Source organism: Equus caballus, chromosome 2 (genome assembly GCF_041296265.1).
Source record: "Equus caballus isolate H_3958 breed thoroughbred chromosome 2, TB-T2T, whole genome shotgun sequence".
NCBI classification, from domain to species: domain Eukaryota; kingdom Metazoa; phylum Chordata; class Mammalia; order Perissodactyla; family Equidae; genus Equus; species Equus caballus.
The window spans coordinates 118,959,394-118,974,743 of record NC_091685.1 but is presented as its reverse complement, the minus strand read 5'-3'; the positions used below and the strand labels follow the sequence as shown (position 1 = coordinate 118,974,743).

General features: G+C 35.6%; 1 protein-coding gene across 50 annotated transcripts in view; it reads left to right on the top strand.

Moving 5' to 3' along the window:
• Positions 1-15,350, top strand: part of ANK2 (ankyrin 2) — a 618,697-nt gene that overhangs the window by 480,464 nt on the left and 122,883 nt on the right. For 41 of the 50 annotated variants that reach the window (XM_070259760.1, XM_070259801.1, XM_070259763.1 and 38 more), the window contains 5 exons: positions 910-1,008; positions 5,400-5,585; positions 6,016-6,039; positions 8,993-9,091; positions 10,328-10,426. In XM_070259760.1, the coding sequence (XP_070115861.1) occupies positions 910-1,008; positions 5,400-5,585; positions 6,016-6,039; positions 8,993-9,091; positions 10,328-10,426 (507 nt within the window). The remainder of the gene's footprint in view (positions 1-909; positions 1,009-5,399; positions 5,586-6,015; positions 6,040-8,992; positions 9,092-10,327; positions 10,427-15,350) is intronic. The other 9 variants (XM_070259771.1, XM_070259758.1, XM_070259800.1 and 6 more) reach the window with 1 other exon arrangement.

Here is a 15,350-nt window from a genome sequence, read left to right as displayed (position 1 = left end):
TTAGTGAGATATTACATATTGCAAAGGATCCAATGAAAAGAAAATTTGACAATTTAAACTTCGTTTTAAACTCGTTATAATATTTTAGTGGTTTTCTTCAATCTGTGACTACATATTAATGTTTTAATTTTATCATAGTGTGTGCCCCATGAGGGCAGATGTCTACCTTGTTTATCACTGTATGTGTGATGGCCCAGCTACCAGTGTCTGGATTTCAGTAAATAATTGAATAAATGAATGTGAGAATTAATGAATGATAGAATTTCAGAATGGTTTAAAAAAAGTAATACAAAGATATAGAGTATAAACAATGTTACTTCAATGAGAACATTGAAATATAGATTTCTTTAAATTTTCAATCAGATTTGCAATCTCTCCTAGCCTATTCTGGAATGACTAATAATTTATACTTCTAAAGGTGCTAACCACACTGTGTACATTCAAGATAATGGTGGTCTGTTGAGATAGTTTATGGATTGATAAATACAGAAGATATTTAATAAATATTATTTTATATATATGCTATATATAGTGATAATTCTATGTATTATGTAGATATTAAGAATTATGTAGATGTTAAGATACTGAAGATCTTTAGTTTTAACACAATGTTCGATGATGAGAACTGTGAATCTCTGGTGCTGAAATGAAGACAGGAAATGAGGGAACGTCTTTCCTCTCCCTTTCTCCTCATTCTTTTAGGAATTGTGTGTAGGAACTGGTTCACTTCGATTTTGTCTAGTTTTAATTGGTAAATATATGTATTACTTCTTCGGGGTGAAGACATGTCCTATGCCTCACCATTTCAAACGTCTATGTTATAGTACTCTCTCTTTCCTTGCCTTCTATTCTGCCCTGGTTTAAACTTTACAGATGATTGAAGGTGTCTTTTTTATTATTTGTCTTCAGAATGGCTTTACTCCTTTATACATGGCTGCCCAAGAGAACCACATAGATGTTGTAAAGTATCTGCTGGAGAATGGAGCTAATCAGAGCACTGCTACTGAGGTAAGACTGTCGAAGGTTCAAGTTCTTTGATTTTAATGTCTGTATTCTTTATATCCAGCTGCTAAGGGTCTCCATTACCCTGTCTAAAATATGCGAAGAATGTTCCCATCACTGTCGCAGTTGACAACAGTGGCCATGAATGAATGGCCCCGTGCACACAGTTCAAGGAGTTTATGCCTTGATTTGTGATTCATGTCCATTTATTCTTACATGAAATCATGCTTCCATCATTTTGCCATTCTCTAGGTTTGAGGAGCTTTGTACTTTTCCAAAATTAGATTACTATAAGTTTTACCCTTCTCTATTCATCAATGTTTTACCTTTGTTAGGATCCAATACAATTCCTTAAGGGAAGAGTTTTTAATGATCAGAAATAATTCACAGATATTTGTGTTAGCACAATTTTATGAGGAATATGTCACTAAAAAGAGCTGTTCCTATTGTCTGAAGCACAAATTATGGCATGTAGCTGTGTGACTATGATTATGGTGACAGCTGAATAGAATGTTCAAAGTCAGTCCAGTATCCAAACATTCAGGATACCCGGACATGAGAAGAGGTTGGCATGGGCCAACTGAGAACATCACTTGCCTTTTCCTATGCGTGTCCTCCAATAAGCAGAACTTACTGTGTACTTTCCTTCTTATTTTTGCCTAGGCAGATTAACAAGCAAGTTCAATGTTGTTTAGAACAGTGATTTCTGAGGGATGCTCCAGAAGCCTTTGAGCTTGGAGAAAATGCCTCAGGGAGTAGGAGGTTGGTAGTGGGTGACGTGAGAGAGAAGGGGAAGAGAGTTCCACTGGGACATGCCTCTCCTCACCCCTTTCAACCAGAGTATGCAGGCTTTGTTTTTCCTATTTCATATTCTGCTCCTCCAATGATCAAACTTTAAAACTCCTGGGCTGGAGTGAAAGATGACTGGTAGATTCTTGTCACTCAGAAACTATCTTGATCATTTTTAATGTTTAATATGACTTTCTTTCTGGAAATTAAGTCTTTAGGTGAAATAAACATGAACTCCCTTCTACCCTGCATTGTGGGGGGAGAGGTCATTATAATCTATTAAATCCATTTCCAGTTCCTTTGGGAGAAAAATTTTTATGGAGTCAATCACAGTAACTTTCTGACAGCTTATTCGCGTTAGTTAAAAAGAAAAAATCCAGGTCCAGCCCCGTGGCTGAGTGGTAAGTTCGCTCACTCCGCTTCAGCGGCCCAGGGTTTCACCGGTTCGGATCCTGGATGTGGACATGGCACTGCTCATCCGGCCATGCTGAGGTGGCAGCCCACATGCCACAACCGGAAGGACCCACAACTAAAATATACAACTATGTACTGGGGGGCTTTAGGGAGAAAAAGAAGGAAAAATACAAAAAAGAAGATTGGCAACAGTTGTTACCTCAGCTGCCAATCTTTAAAAGAAAAAGAAATTCTAAGAAACCACTATTAATGGGACCATGTTTCCTGCTTATGAGTGGAAAACACAACTGCCCAGTATGAAATAATCTCAAGTTCTCTATTCAGCACACACAGATTTTACACTCTTACCAGAAGGCTACAGCGTGATTGTTATGATTTGGGACCATTTTTTTCTGAGACACTAATTCTATCAATGAGTACCCTGTGAAAACCTTCAGGCAAAGCTTGAGTGACAATATGAGACTGTATCTCGGCATCAGGACCTCTGAGAAATGTACCAAAACAAGGAAATCTATGTTTGTTTTATTTTATTTCCTTAAAGGTGGAATCACTTACCTAAAGAAATCTTTATACTACAGAGTTCTTCTGCTTGCCAAATAGACTTAATATTTCTAGTGTGTGATTTAGGGAAACTCAGCTTGCTGGCATTCTCAGCTGTCTCAGGGCTCCTTCGGTCTGGCCTTTTGTAGCATTTCAGTCTGGTTCCAAAAATACCCCTTTATGCACATAACATTGGCAGAGGCCATGTTTCCCTGTGATTCTCAGAAAATTTAAAACTCTCACAGAAATGTGGCTTTTGCAAGTGAATCATATGAGGTTTTGAATCCCAGCTTTGACATATGTATGTCTGCCTGTTATTTGTTTTCATCTTTTAATCATTTAAATAACTAAAATGAATTTTTCCTGACTGGTCATATATGAACTTGGTTAACCCTCCACTGCTGGCCCTAATGATTATCAATAAACACGCATGCGGACAAAGCTTTGCACATTCCCTTTTAGTCTATCATTCTGTAAAAGATAACACCTTCATAGGGCTCTATAGTTGATTACTATTTGAGATTTTAGGTTGTCACTAAGTACCTTCTACAGTTTGGTGCACATGTGTGAATCTGCCTAAAGATAACACTTACTCTGAACTCATTAGTAGCCCCAATTTGCAACAATTAATTCCCGAGGCCAGCCCTGTGGTGCAGCAGTTAAGTTCACACCTTCTACTTCGCTGGCCCGGGATTCACTGGTTCGGATCCCGGGTGCGGACCTACGAACCCCTTGTCAAGCCATGCTGTGGGAGGCATCCCACATATAAAGTAGAGGAAGATGGGCATGGATATTAGCTCAGGGCCAGTCTTCCTCAGCAAAAAGAGGAGGATTGGTAGCAGATGTTAGCTCAGGGCTAAGCTTCCTCAAAAAAAAAAAAAAAGAAAGAAAGATTAATTCCTGATCAAGATATTGTGACCACTTTAAAAATCAAATAATTATGAAATCATTTCATATGGCATTGACTCTCGTGTTTGAAAAAGAATATTTAAAGTTTTGAAATTTCCCATAATTATAGCAATTAGCATTGGTAAATAAGTGATGAAAAATGAAGCTACTGAATTTTAATATGTTTCCTTTTTCATAGAGTTAGTTGAAGTACTTGAAAAAAATCATTCTCGATATTTACCTTCCTCTGTGGAGTATAGATTAGAATGAAATCCAAGTGGTGGAGATCAAAGTTAAATTCTCGGAAGGGAATTCACTGTCCTTCCACAACCATTTGTAGAATTCTCTACTTTCTTCCTTCTTCTTCAATGTTACCAAAATTGAAGGTTAAACCCTTTTTAATTAGGTTCTGTACTGTCAGCAAATGCCTTGTCCTACACTCCTCTGTTATAAACCATCCCACTGTTGCAGGGCAGTCACGTGAACGATGTAGGTGAGAGCCTGTTCTTGCCTCACCCATGGAGTGCTTAACTGGTGCCAATCAAAGTTCCCAGTTAAGGCTGCTATTTGTCCTCTTATGACACCACACACTTTACTCTTCCATTCTATCAAGTAGGGTGTTTATTTAAAATTCAATTCTTATTTTAAAAATTCAGTTCTTTTTGTGGTAGTGCATAGATGACACAATGCGTTTGAGGAAAATGATTTTCCCTCAAAAGTCTACAGTTACCTTTTTAAAAATTATTGTTGAAAACAAATAGAGTAGTTGGATTGAGGTAGACTGCCGTTGTCTCTAGAGTGCAGTCATGAAAGCGCCGTTCTATTGCCCTCATCTCTTGTCTCTATGAATGGAAACTTCTAACTCTGCAACTTATTCTCAAGCTTTTGTACAGTAAGGGAGGTCTTATATATTTTTCCTACTTACTTGTCACCTTTCTGTTAACTGAATACTTGTTTCTGGAGAGAAATCATGGCTCCCAAGTTTTCTAGCGTGGTCATCTATCTAGCCCTAAGACTCCTAACTCTGATGATCTGTGCTACTGATTTTTTTTTTTATTGTTTTCTAAGTTTAGAATTTAGTTTAGAATTAAGCTGATTTTTTTCACATTACCTAGCACTTGTAATTTTAGATCTAAATGATCTAAATAATATAAAATTCAACTAAGTACAAAATTAATGAATTAGCCTTATTTGCTGAGGAGTTTGGGATCATATGATGTCCCAGACTTCCCAAATTAATTGGTAACAGACCATTCCATTAACAGTTGTTATTGCTTTTCCCTAATCAATACAAAGAGAATTAGCAACAGAGATATTTAGCAACTTGCATAGTTAATTATATAATTTACTTCCCTCTCTTGGCTACCATATCTTTGGTTCCCAATCAGACTTGGACATCATTATTTCTACCCTTCTCATTTTCTCCTTTCCATAAGCAGGCATTACTTAGGGTTGGTTCTGACTTTTATTTTTCCATTCTAAACATACATTTGAGCACATCCAGTATGCAATATGCTCCGTTAGGGAATGCCAATGTTTTTCAAAATATATAGAATAGAAATTAAGAAAACAGTCTGATGAAGTCAATCCATAGTATTGCAAATAACTGATGACAATCTGCTTTAGTCTTCAAAGTAATATTTAATCCTTTTGCTTTGCTTGCCAGTTTTCAGCGTTACTTCAAAAATTAGACACATCATTGCTTAGCGTCGAATCCCACACTTGCAAAAGTTAATGAAAGATTTTTTTTCCTTCTGTTTTACTAGGACGGCTTTACGCCTCTAGCTGTGGCACTCCAGCAAGGACACAACCAGGCAGTGGCCATCCTTTTGGAGAATGACACCAAAGGGAAAGTGAGGCTGCCAGCTCTGCATATTGCAGCTAGGAAAGATGACACCAAGTCTGCCGCACTCCTGCTTCAGAACGATCACAATGCTGACGTGCAATCCAAGGTAAAAGCTGAACACATTGTGGAGAGGAGCTCTTCGCTGCCAGACTCCTCCTGGGAGATGACAAAGTAGGCCATGGTGATAATGCAAAATTACTTCTGGTCATCAAAAGAGATAAAGTACTTTCAGAGGTATTTTGGAAAAAGGGGATTATCTATTGGGTACAGTAATCAAAAAAAATTAAAGATAATTTTCTTTTAAAGATAAGGTTCAGCTTTTTAGAAATCTGTTTGTTTATTCTATTTATAGTCAGAAATAATAGAAACAGAATTAGAAAGATAAAATTGTATTGTGTTGTATTAGGAATGTCTTTTCTTGGTAGAATGCATTTTGGCATGTTGGAACAGTGTATCCACTTGCCGTGAGAAGATTGTTTCCTTCATTTTGCACTGTGTAATATCTTCCCTCTTTTTCCCACACAACACTGCTTCAGATGATGGTGAATAGGACAACCGAGGTACAGTATTGTGGTTATAACCAAAATATACCTTGTTTTTATTTATTTTAGTTTTTTTCCCAATTAGAATAAATGCTCACTAATTCGTACTAATGATTGGAACTTCCATTATTAGGAAATTAATTTGGAAACTTTTCCCATAATTGAGGCAAATGGATAGTTCAAAAAAATTAAGGTAACATATATTTGAAGCATTATTTAATCATTGAAACTATTTAAATAGCTTATTAGGGTAGAGCAGGAAATGAAACTTCATTAATATATATTTTACTGAGTGAGCTGTACTATTAGCTTTTTGCCAGTAAGAGATGTGACTTACTTCTCTTCATGAGAATTCTCAGGCTAGAGTTTAGCAAAGTGAAATTTAAGGAGATTTCTCGGTCCCTGTTTTAATCCTTTTGTCTCATGGTTGCCCTTTTTCTCCATATTTTTTTAAACCACATTGTATGTGATCAATAATGATATTGAGCATATCAGGAGCAAAGCATTTGCTTTTATCTTGCTAAGTCTTACAATACTTGCCGTGAAATCGTCTATTTTCCACATCCCAAGATAAGTCACGTCGATCAACAAGAAAACTCAGTGCAAAAGCCTCTCAGGATAGTGTGTGTGTGCATGTGTCTGTGTGTCTGTGTGTGTGTGTTTGGTGGTCTCTCGACCTTTGCTCCTGAGACGCATGAACACAAACATTGTTGAAAGTATATTATAAAAATTAACCAATATTCAAAGGCAAGTGACTAATAATGTAGGTTGATTTTCACTTTGTTGAGGGGAGTTTGAGACGAACATCTCATCTGATCACTGTGGGGGTTTGGAACATACACACTTCGAATTTACTGAGAGTAGTATATTTCTAAACTAATATCTTGTTTATTGACAAATTTACCCATTGAGATGTGAATATATGTGAATTATTCATATCACTTCTTCCGTTCCATATCTGTGCATGGAGCTTAGGTCAGAGATTTAAAAAAAGGCCAACTGCTCGGTGAAATTGCTCAAGACTGCAGCTGTACAAATTGGTATCTTGATTACTGACTTTAATACCTTTAATTTTTTAAGTGAATTTTGGTAATTGTGTAAGATACATATCTGAAAGCAGTATTGGCTTTCCACATTGTGTTGAAAGCAGTGGGTAGAGTAGATTGGGACTGAATCAGAAATATTTCTTCGAGGACAATACAGTAACAAAGAGGGGAAGCCGCTGCCCTGATCATCCTGTAGGAAGTGAACTGAGCCTTCTGTCTCCGTGTTAATCAGGGGAGAGCTCCTCTCAGGGGCTTATTCCAGCCTCGTGTTGATCCAAGAGTCACAGCCCGAGGCAGCATTGTGGATGGTCAATGAGGCTGTGTCAGACAATAAATTAGTTTACTTTTGAAATTGAGAAAAGTAATATTATTATGGCTGGATAATTTGAACACGATTCACCAGCAATCCCTATGTTTTTCTGAAATTAAATTGTGACTTGAATTACAGACGCACATTCAGGACATGTCTGGGTGACAGGAAATATCAAGATAAAAATGAAAAACATCCAGTCAATTATTTCCTAAAATATAAAATTTTGACATTTTATAAGATAATAGCCAGGTTGTAGACGTATTTTTTTCCCTCCATATTGACATGAATATTTGGTATCCTGTAGACACAAAATGAAAACATCTTGACCACCAACGTGGGATTTGGATCAAAAGTTACTATTCTTATTTTATGTCTTGGTTCTCTGCAGCCAGAAATTACTTGCAGCTAATTTGGCTAATAGCACAGAGGAATTTCTGTCACCTAACATGTCTGAATGCATATTTGGGCCCATTTTCAAAACAAAATCACGAGAGCCTATATATCAAGTGATAGAAAAGCAATGGTTGTAATGTAGATGATATTTGTTAAAAACAATGTTATGCACATCCTAGTCCATTTCCAGATTAAAGAGAACAATACAAATAACTTCGGAACTATAGGATCTGACATCCAATTTTATAGGAACAGTCTTTATTGTTCCTATAATTTTTTATTAAGTAATGAAAATTATGGAGAGCAAAGATAATATGTCTTTGCATACTTGAATGATAAGAGTTAATATGCTTCTATTATGAAATGGCAAAAATTTATAACTAAATTTTAATCAGAAAAAGAAATGAAAGGAAGTATACTTTTCTTTCATTTAAGACTTTGAGACTCAGTTTTTAAACATTCTTAGAGTAAACAGTTCTCTAATGCCCAGATAATTGATTTAACCTGCTTATTTTATTTTATATCAATCGTATTTTATTGACGAAATTTGGTTTAATTAATATTCAAAACTGGGTTCAGCTGAATTTTTTCTTTATTTTGTATTCATATTGATGCCAAGTATATTGTTTAATGTATGGTTTTTCACTGTAACACAGTCTGACTAAACACAGTTGTTAAAGAGCATAGAAATATCAGGACAGTGTTAAATGATGTGGAATGAATGTACATCCTCTGTAAGAATTTCTCACAATATTTTTCATAGTTCAAAAGATACGATGCCAACCAATGCTGTTTCTCATTTAAAAAAACCTCAAAAATCAAAAAAAACAGAAGTTTCGGTTTTTTCTCTTGAGAAAACATTTCTTATTCATAATTGTATTAGTCCCGTGGCTGAAACTTTCTTGTTTAATCAAGTTCTGTTTTTCTGAAAAGCCAAACCAACTCAAGAAACATGGTTTTGTATAAACAACAAATCTCATAAATAGATAAATTATTAACGTAATTAGAAACAATGTTGCCAAGAAATGTAGGATATTTATTGACCTGTTTATATGTTTGCTTATTTACCACCTTATAGCACTAGGCTATAAGCATTTATCTGAATTGTATTGCTCACATATTAGGTAGACAGTTACCATGTGATTTTCTTCACTAATCCAGTGACTGCAACGTATGGAGGTAAAATGCTTTACTGACTCAATTTCTTTGCTTTCCATAGAGTGGTTTTACTCCTTTGCACATTGCCGCCCATTATGGAAATGTCAACGTGGCAACTCTTCTACTAAACCGGGGAGCTGCTGTGGACTTCACAGCCAGGGTATGGATTCAAATACTTTTTCATTTTAGAAAGCAATAAATGGGCATTTTACTAAAGTAAAAATGAACACCAATAAATGTTTTATTTCTTTTTCCTTAACTGGATCTGTGCTGGAGTTATTAGATTTTCCATTTTTTCCTTCAAGTCACAGGAAGTCATCATGACCCAATAAGTGAAAAATAAGAAGGTGTAAATTCAGAAGCACACAAATCATTTGCAATGGTTAAGGAGAATATTAATTCTGACCTCAGTAGGAGCAGTTATATCTAAAGATCACACCATGAGTCATGAATAGGCAGCTTCAAGTCAATAAATAACTTGGAAACTGTTAAAACATTAAGTATAAAATGTATAAGTACATTTATACAGTGTCTTAACAATAATTATAGGGCACACAATTCGACAGAGAATTTTTTTTAATGAATTAGGAATTTGCTTATATAACGAGTCTTACCAAAATACATAAAAAGACATCATGTTGTGTTATATGTTAAATGGTATGCTTTTATTGGAAAGAATACACTTACATGATAATTATAATACTCAGTGTACTTAATATGAATCAGTAAATGCAGCATTTGAATATTTGCAAAATTATGACATAGAAAAAATGAGGTACATATCCTTGTCAAGATGATGATATATGATAGCCAATAAAATAAATAAATTTAATTTGTATATACGGTGCTTTGTTCTTAGAAGTCTTCTGCACTGAAACTATGTTGAGTTATTTTCAAGTTGTTTTTCCTACTGAATTATTCTGAAGAACGTGTTTTTCAGAAATATTTTTCCATTGGGTATTGATATGTATATGCATATTTTATTTTTAAGCATAGCCAACTTTAAGATCCCAGATTCTTTAAGTGCATGGGTGTTACAGAAAGAAAGATAGACTTTGGACTTGGGCTCAATCCTAGACAGAATCTGAAATTTTGTTTCTATTATGCAAAAGTGCTCCCTTTGTCTCTTGACTGTAATGTGTACATTCAATACCTATGTTGTAGTTATTGACTAACTTAGTTATACAGTTTCATTCCATTTTTCATTCCTTAACTATAGTGCTTTGTGGTTTGTGTGCTTTTTTGTTCCTGAAATTTTGAAGACGTTAAGACTTTAGAACCCTTGCATCAAATTACCACATAGGTCACAACCTCCGTTGTGCCCTCTAACACAAGGTCTTCACCATCATGCCCTGTCCTACCCAACATGCTCTTGTTTGGTCTTTCCATGGTGTAGAATGGAATCACTCCTCTCCATGTGGCTTCCAAAAGGGGGAACACAAACATGGTGAAGCTCCTACTGGATCGTGGTGGTCAGATCGATGCCAAAACTAGGGTGAGTGTCTCTGCTCTTTCACTTTCCTACCATTATTATTTCTTGTATTCTTTTAGTAGGTACAATAAAATACCAGTCCTAAACATAGGCAATGAATTTTCAAGGAAATTGCTTTCTTAGATTTGATTGAAACTTCATACAGCATTTAGAGGTTTCACATTGTAAAGTGGAATTAATATTTTCTCATAAGTTCCTGGAGAAACAGAATGCTAGGTCTTCAATGAGATGATTTTTCAAGTCCTTGCTTATTGATTTTCTGCGAACAAAGATCAAAGATTGGACTTAACACACCTCTCATGTGGTTAGCTGTAAATATAAAGAACTCAAACTCATCAATATACATTAAGCTATGAGAGTGTGGCTTTTACGTAAAATATTTTAATACATGTTGAAAATCTTTTGCTTCTAACTTTTCAATTCCTAAATCATTTTTCATTCTTCTTTTTTTTTTTTTTTGGTGAGGAAGATTGGCCCTGAGCTAATATCTTTGCCAATCTTCCTCTATTTTGTATGTGTGGTGCCGCAACAGCATGGCTTGATGAGTGGTGTGTAGGTCCTCTCCCGGGATCCAAATCCGTGAACCATGGGCTGCCTAAGTGGAGCATGTGAACCTAACCATACACAACCAGGCTGGCCCTAAATCGTTTTTCTTAAGTGGTTATGCTGTACTGACGTAAGCAGGAGCTTTGCTATAATGCTTATGGAGAAAAGGCATACAGTTATTATAGTGCACTTCTACTCATGTCAATCTTGTTAAGTAAAATACTGTTCTGGGTTTTTATGCACTCCCAGCAGATAGATAATTAGATAAGCAGGAGAGAACAACTGTTAAAAGTGCAGACTCTGAAGGCAGATGACCTGATTTCAAATCCTGCTTCTACTACTTCCTAGCTGCTTGATATTGGCAGTTTACTTACTTTCTCTGAACTTAGGCTAATAACAGTACCTACCTCATAGGTTGTGGGAGAATTAACACTTAGGTATTATTATTTGTCTTTTTTTAAGTGGGGTGGGCAAATTACTTAGGTACTAATAATTTGTGATTATGTTACTGAAATTATATGCAGTTACTAGCTAAAACATTAAACTAGTACTTCAGTGTTAATTCTCTGGAGTGGACATGGTTAATTATCCCCAGACCTGGATATACTTCAGCAAAACTTTAAACATTGTTATAATATGAAAATTTTTAAATATATGGTATAAGAAGTCTATGAGGATGGTAGATAGGATATATCCCTTGTGATATTTTGTCCTCACTTATTTTAATTCTGAGACTTCATGTTCTCATAGTCCAAGGAATCAGAATCAGATCGAGTTCCCTTGCAAATCTTGAGGCTGGCAAATGTTTTTGTTCAAAGCCTTATCATCTTTGAGCTTCCAGAAACCACACCAGCCCCAGACTATATATTCTGGCTGTTAATGACCTCAGGAAATGTTGCTCTCTTAATCTCATTTCTCTAAGACGTTTGGTCCACAGCACCTGTGTCGTATTATCATGTGGGAGTTCTGGAGTAGTTTGCTCTGTGTGTCAAGATCTTTGTTGTGGTGTCCAATGTCTTTGCATCATAGTTTTATGTGGTTTCTACCCTTTGCTTTGTCAGCACGCCTTTTCCCTTGCTATGCTGTAGGTATGCAGAATTTGGAACAGTTATGCACAATGCTGCATGTTTTGCTTACTTGTTCTTTATATTTAAAGGAAAGAGTTTCGGTATCTTTTCCTTGAAGTACCTTACTAACATAATGTCTCCCTTTACAGTTACCTTTCCATTTCTGTTGAGGCGCTCTAATAATTGAGAGCACCAATGGAAAGACAGCACTTTGTAAATGGAAAAAGTTCTTATCTTAGTGTCTTAAGGGTTCACATTGATCTTACAAATGCTTTTCTGGAGTATTCATTCATTATTGAGGCAGTTGATTTTTTCTTACTAATCATCACCACATTTTCTAGTTCTTTAAAAGATGCTCTAATTTGCATGGCCTACATCCATTTGCTTATACAATTTAAAAGTCTAACTCCAAATAGGCATTGTATTTTCATAAGAAGAGTACTAAGAAGTGGAGAGAAATCGATGCTTATGCTAGTTCTACCAGTAACTCCTTATCCTTCAGCAAGCTGACAATCAAACGTAAGGCTTGGTTTCTTCTGTACAGGGACTTTTTGGACTGTATTTATCCAGTCTAGCAGACAGCCCATCCAGTGCAGTAGTCCTTTAGATACAGCAAATAAATTGAATTTCATTCAAGAATTTATAAAGCAAAAATAGATTTTCTAATTGGATATGTGGTGTGGACATTCTGTTCATTCCTTCCTTAAACAGATAGTTACTGAGTTCCTCTTTGGTGCTATGAACTCTTGATATAGAACAGTTCACAAGGCAGACTAGGTCCCTGTCCTCAGAGACTCAAGTCAACAGTCCCCAAGGGATCAGACGGCAGTGTGTTGGTAAGAGTTTAATGATTGGTTTTAAAAAAAAAAAAAACGCCCTGATTTGTAGCCCTTGCCTTTGCCGATTTCCATGGTATAAATACTCCATACTTCCCTCATGGCCAATCAGAGCTACCAGTGTGGTTTAACTGAATGCAGAATTGGGAAAAGATGTGCAAAAAATTGGCTCTCACTAGTTTGTGTGTGCTGGTTCCAACACACCCCAGGATGAGGTGCAATATTGAATGGTGGCACTAAGCTTCTTCCCCCATAAGTTAAAATATTTCCTCATCTCTAAGGAGCAGGACTTTAAAAGCACTTAGGTTCTTTCAATTGTGGCTATAACTAAAAGACATATCCTTCTTCCCAAAGGCAAAATCAAGCGGGAGGTAAATAGTGAAAACAAGGACTGGTCTGGAATGGTGGGGCGAGTTCTGGAGCTATAATATTTCATTACTAAAACAAAGGAATATGGTTTGCTTTTGTCTTTTGAAATATATTTTAAAATAGAAAAATGTTATTTTGTTTTTGACTATCCTTTTAGGTAATACAATAGAGCTTCTATATATGAAAGTAAAAGTAATATAAATATTATTCTTTCATTTTTTTATCAGAGAGGTCTCAATTTCCCCTACTAATCAGATTAGTTTTAAACATTCAGAAGTTAGTATATTCTATCAAGAGTTTTTCCTCGAACCTCCCATTATTTTTCTCACGTATGAAGTTTTCTTTATCTGTAGAAAAGCAAGATATAGAGAGGCTTTAGGATAATTAAAAATAATCTTTCCCAGAGTTTCTCCCCACTTTCCCCAGCACTGTCGTTCAGGGGGACATCCTGCATCTCCCTGGCATTCTCACCATTGACTAGGATCTAGTGAGACGCTCTGAGACATTTTCACAGAGCCTTGGTTTTCTGGTATCTAAAAAACCTCATTTTAATGTTAAAACAGAAACTTTATAGCTGGTTAAAAATGACATTATTAATTCAGTTTTATTAAGGGCACTATTCTTTTTTATTTTTTAATTTATTTATTATTTCACTGTGGAGATACTCCAGATAAAGATTATGGTTAAAGTATTAAAATACATATTTCAATGCAAACAATAAAAGTGTATGAAAAACATGAAAGGATAATGAATGAAAAACAATCCATCAGAAAAAGAGATCACACTTGCTACTTGTTATTAGAAGTAATAAAGTAAAAACAGTAGTGACTACCAATTGTCGTAAGCATATGTTCTAAGCACCCTGCTAAGTTGTCGAGAAATATCATCTTATTTCAACTTCCTAATAACTTATGAAGTATGTATGACTTTCTTGTTGAGAAAATATTGAGGTCTTCATTTGAGAAATGAGACTACCAAAGGGAGAAATGAGTTTCAGAGGAGTTGTGTAACTTGACCTAGGACACACAGCTTAGTAATTAGCAGAGCCAATGTTAATCTACAGACTTCGGGATGCAGCACTGGAAGAACAGTCTAACCAGAGAGGGAGGAAAGAAAAGGTAGGGAAAGAAATGCTTGTAAGAAGCTCATGCTGTGGGTTGCCAGCTGGATAAATGGTGTCCCTCTAACGTTGATTGATTTTCCTTTTAAGAATTAGCAACATCATGGTATGATCTGAAGTGATTCTAGTGAGGAGAGAAAGAGAACTTAGGGAAAAGGATTCTGGAGGGAAAAAAAAAGTAACCTTCAAACACCACCTTAAGAATTTAAGTAAAAAAAGAAAAAAGATAACAAACAGATCATTGCCCCTAAGAGCAAAGAAAAAGAAAATTTAAGTAAAAAAGTCTTTGAATACAAAACTTTGATAGAATTTTTTGGGGCAATAACGAGATATTGTTCTTTGTAGAAAATATCCAAAATCGCAGATTAAGCATGACGGGCAACTTAAATTTGATATAATTCACACATTCTTTATAAGGGCAGATAAATTGCATCAGTGAAATGTAAGATTTAGAACCAATTTAGTCCTTATTGTCCCTTGATGTTTTTGTCCGTTTACTACATGTTCTCCCTATTTTCCTATTGCTATTCGGAGAATATGTTGGAGGTTTCAACATGATTACACAATGAATATTTCATTTAATTCATATAAAACAATACCTTTATACCTTATATAGCCACTAGTGCTCTGTAGTTCCACCACAAGGTACTGTTATGAAGATACAGAAGCATAATCATTTTAATCGCTTTGCCGGCTCAGTTTCTTTTTTAGGCTCCTCTCTGGCAAACTTTAAAATAACTTGGCATCTCAATTGCAGTAGTTAAATACTTTTTTCTGAAAAGGCAGTCTTTTCATGCTAATTCCAACATTAAAAAAACCTGCAAGATCTGTTTTGGTTACTTGGTCTCTTAATACTAGCTAAATAGATTTAACACAGCAAGGAATCATTACCAGTCAAGGTCCTAGCGGAAAACAGATGGCACACTCAAATTTGGTAATTTGCATAGAGATTATTAAAGGGCCTATTTATAACATTGTGGGTGGAGTGA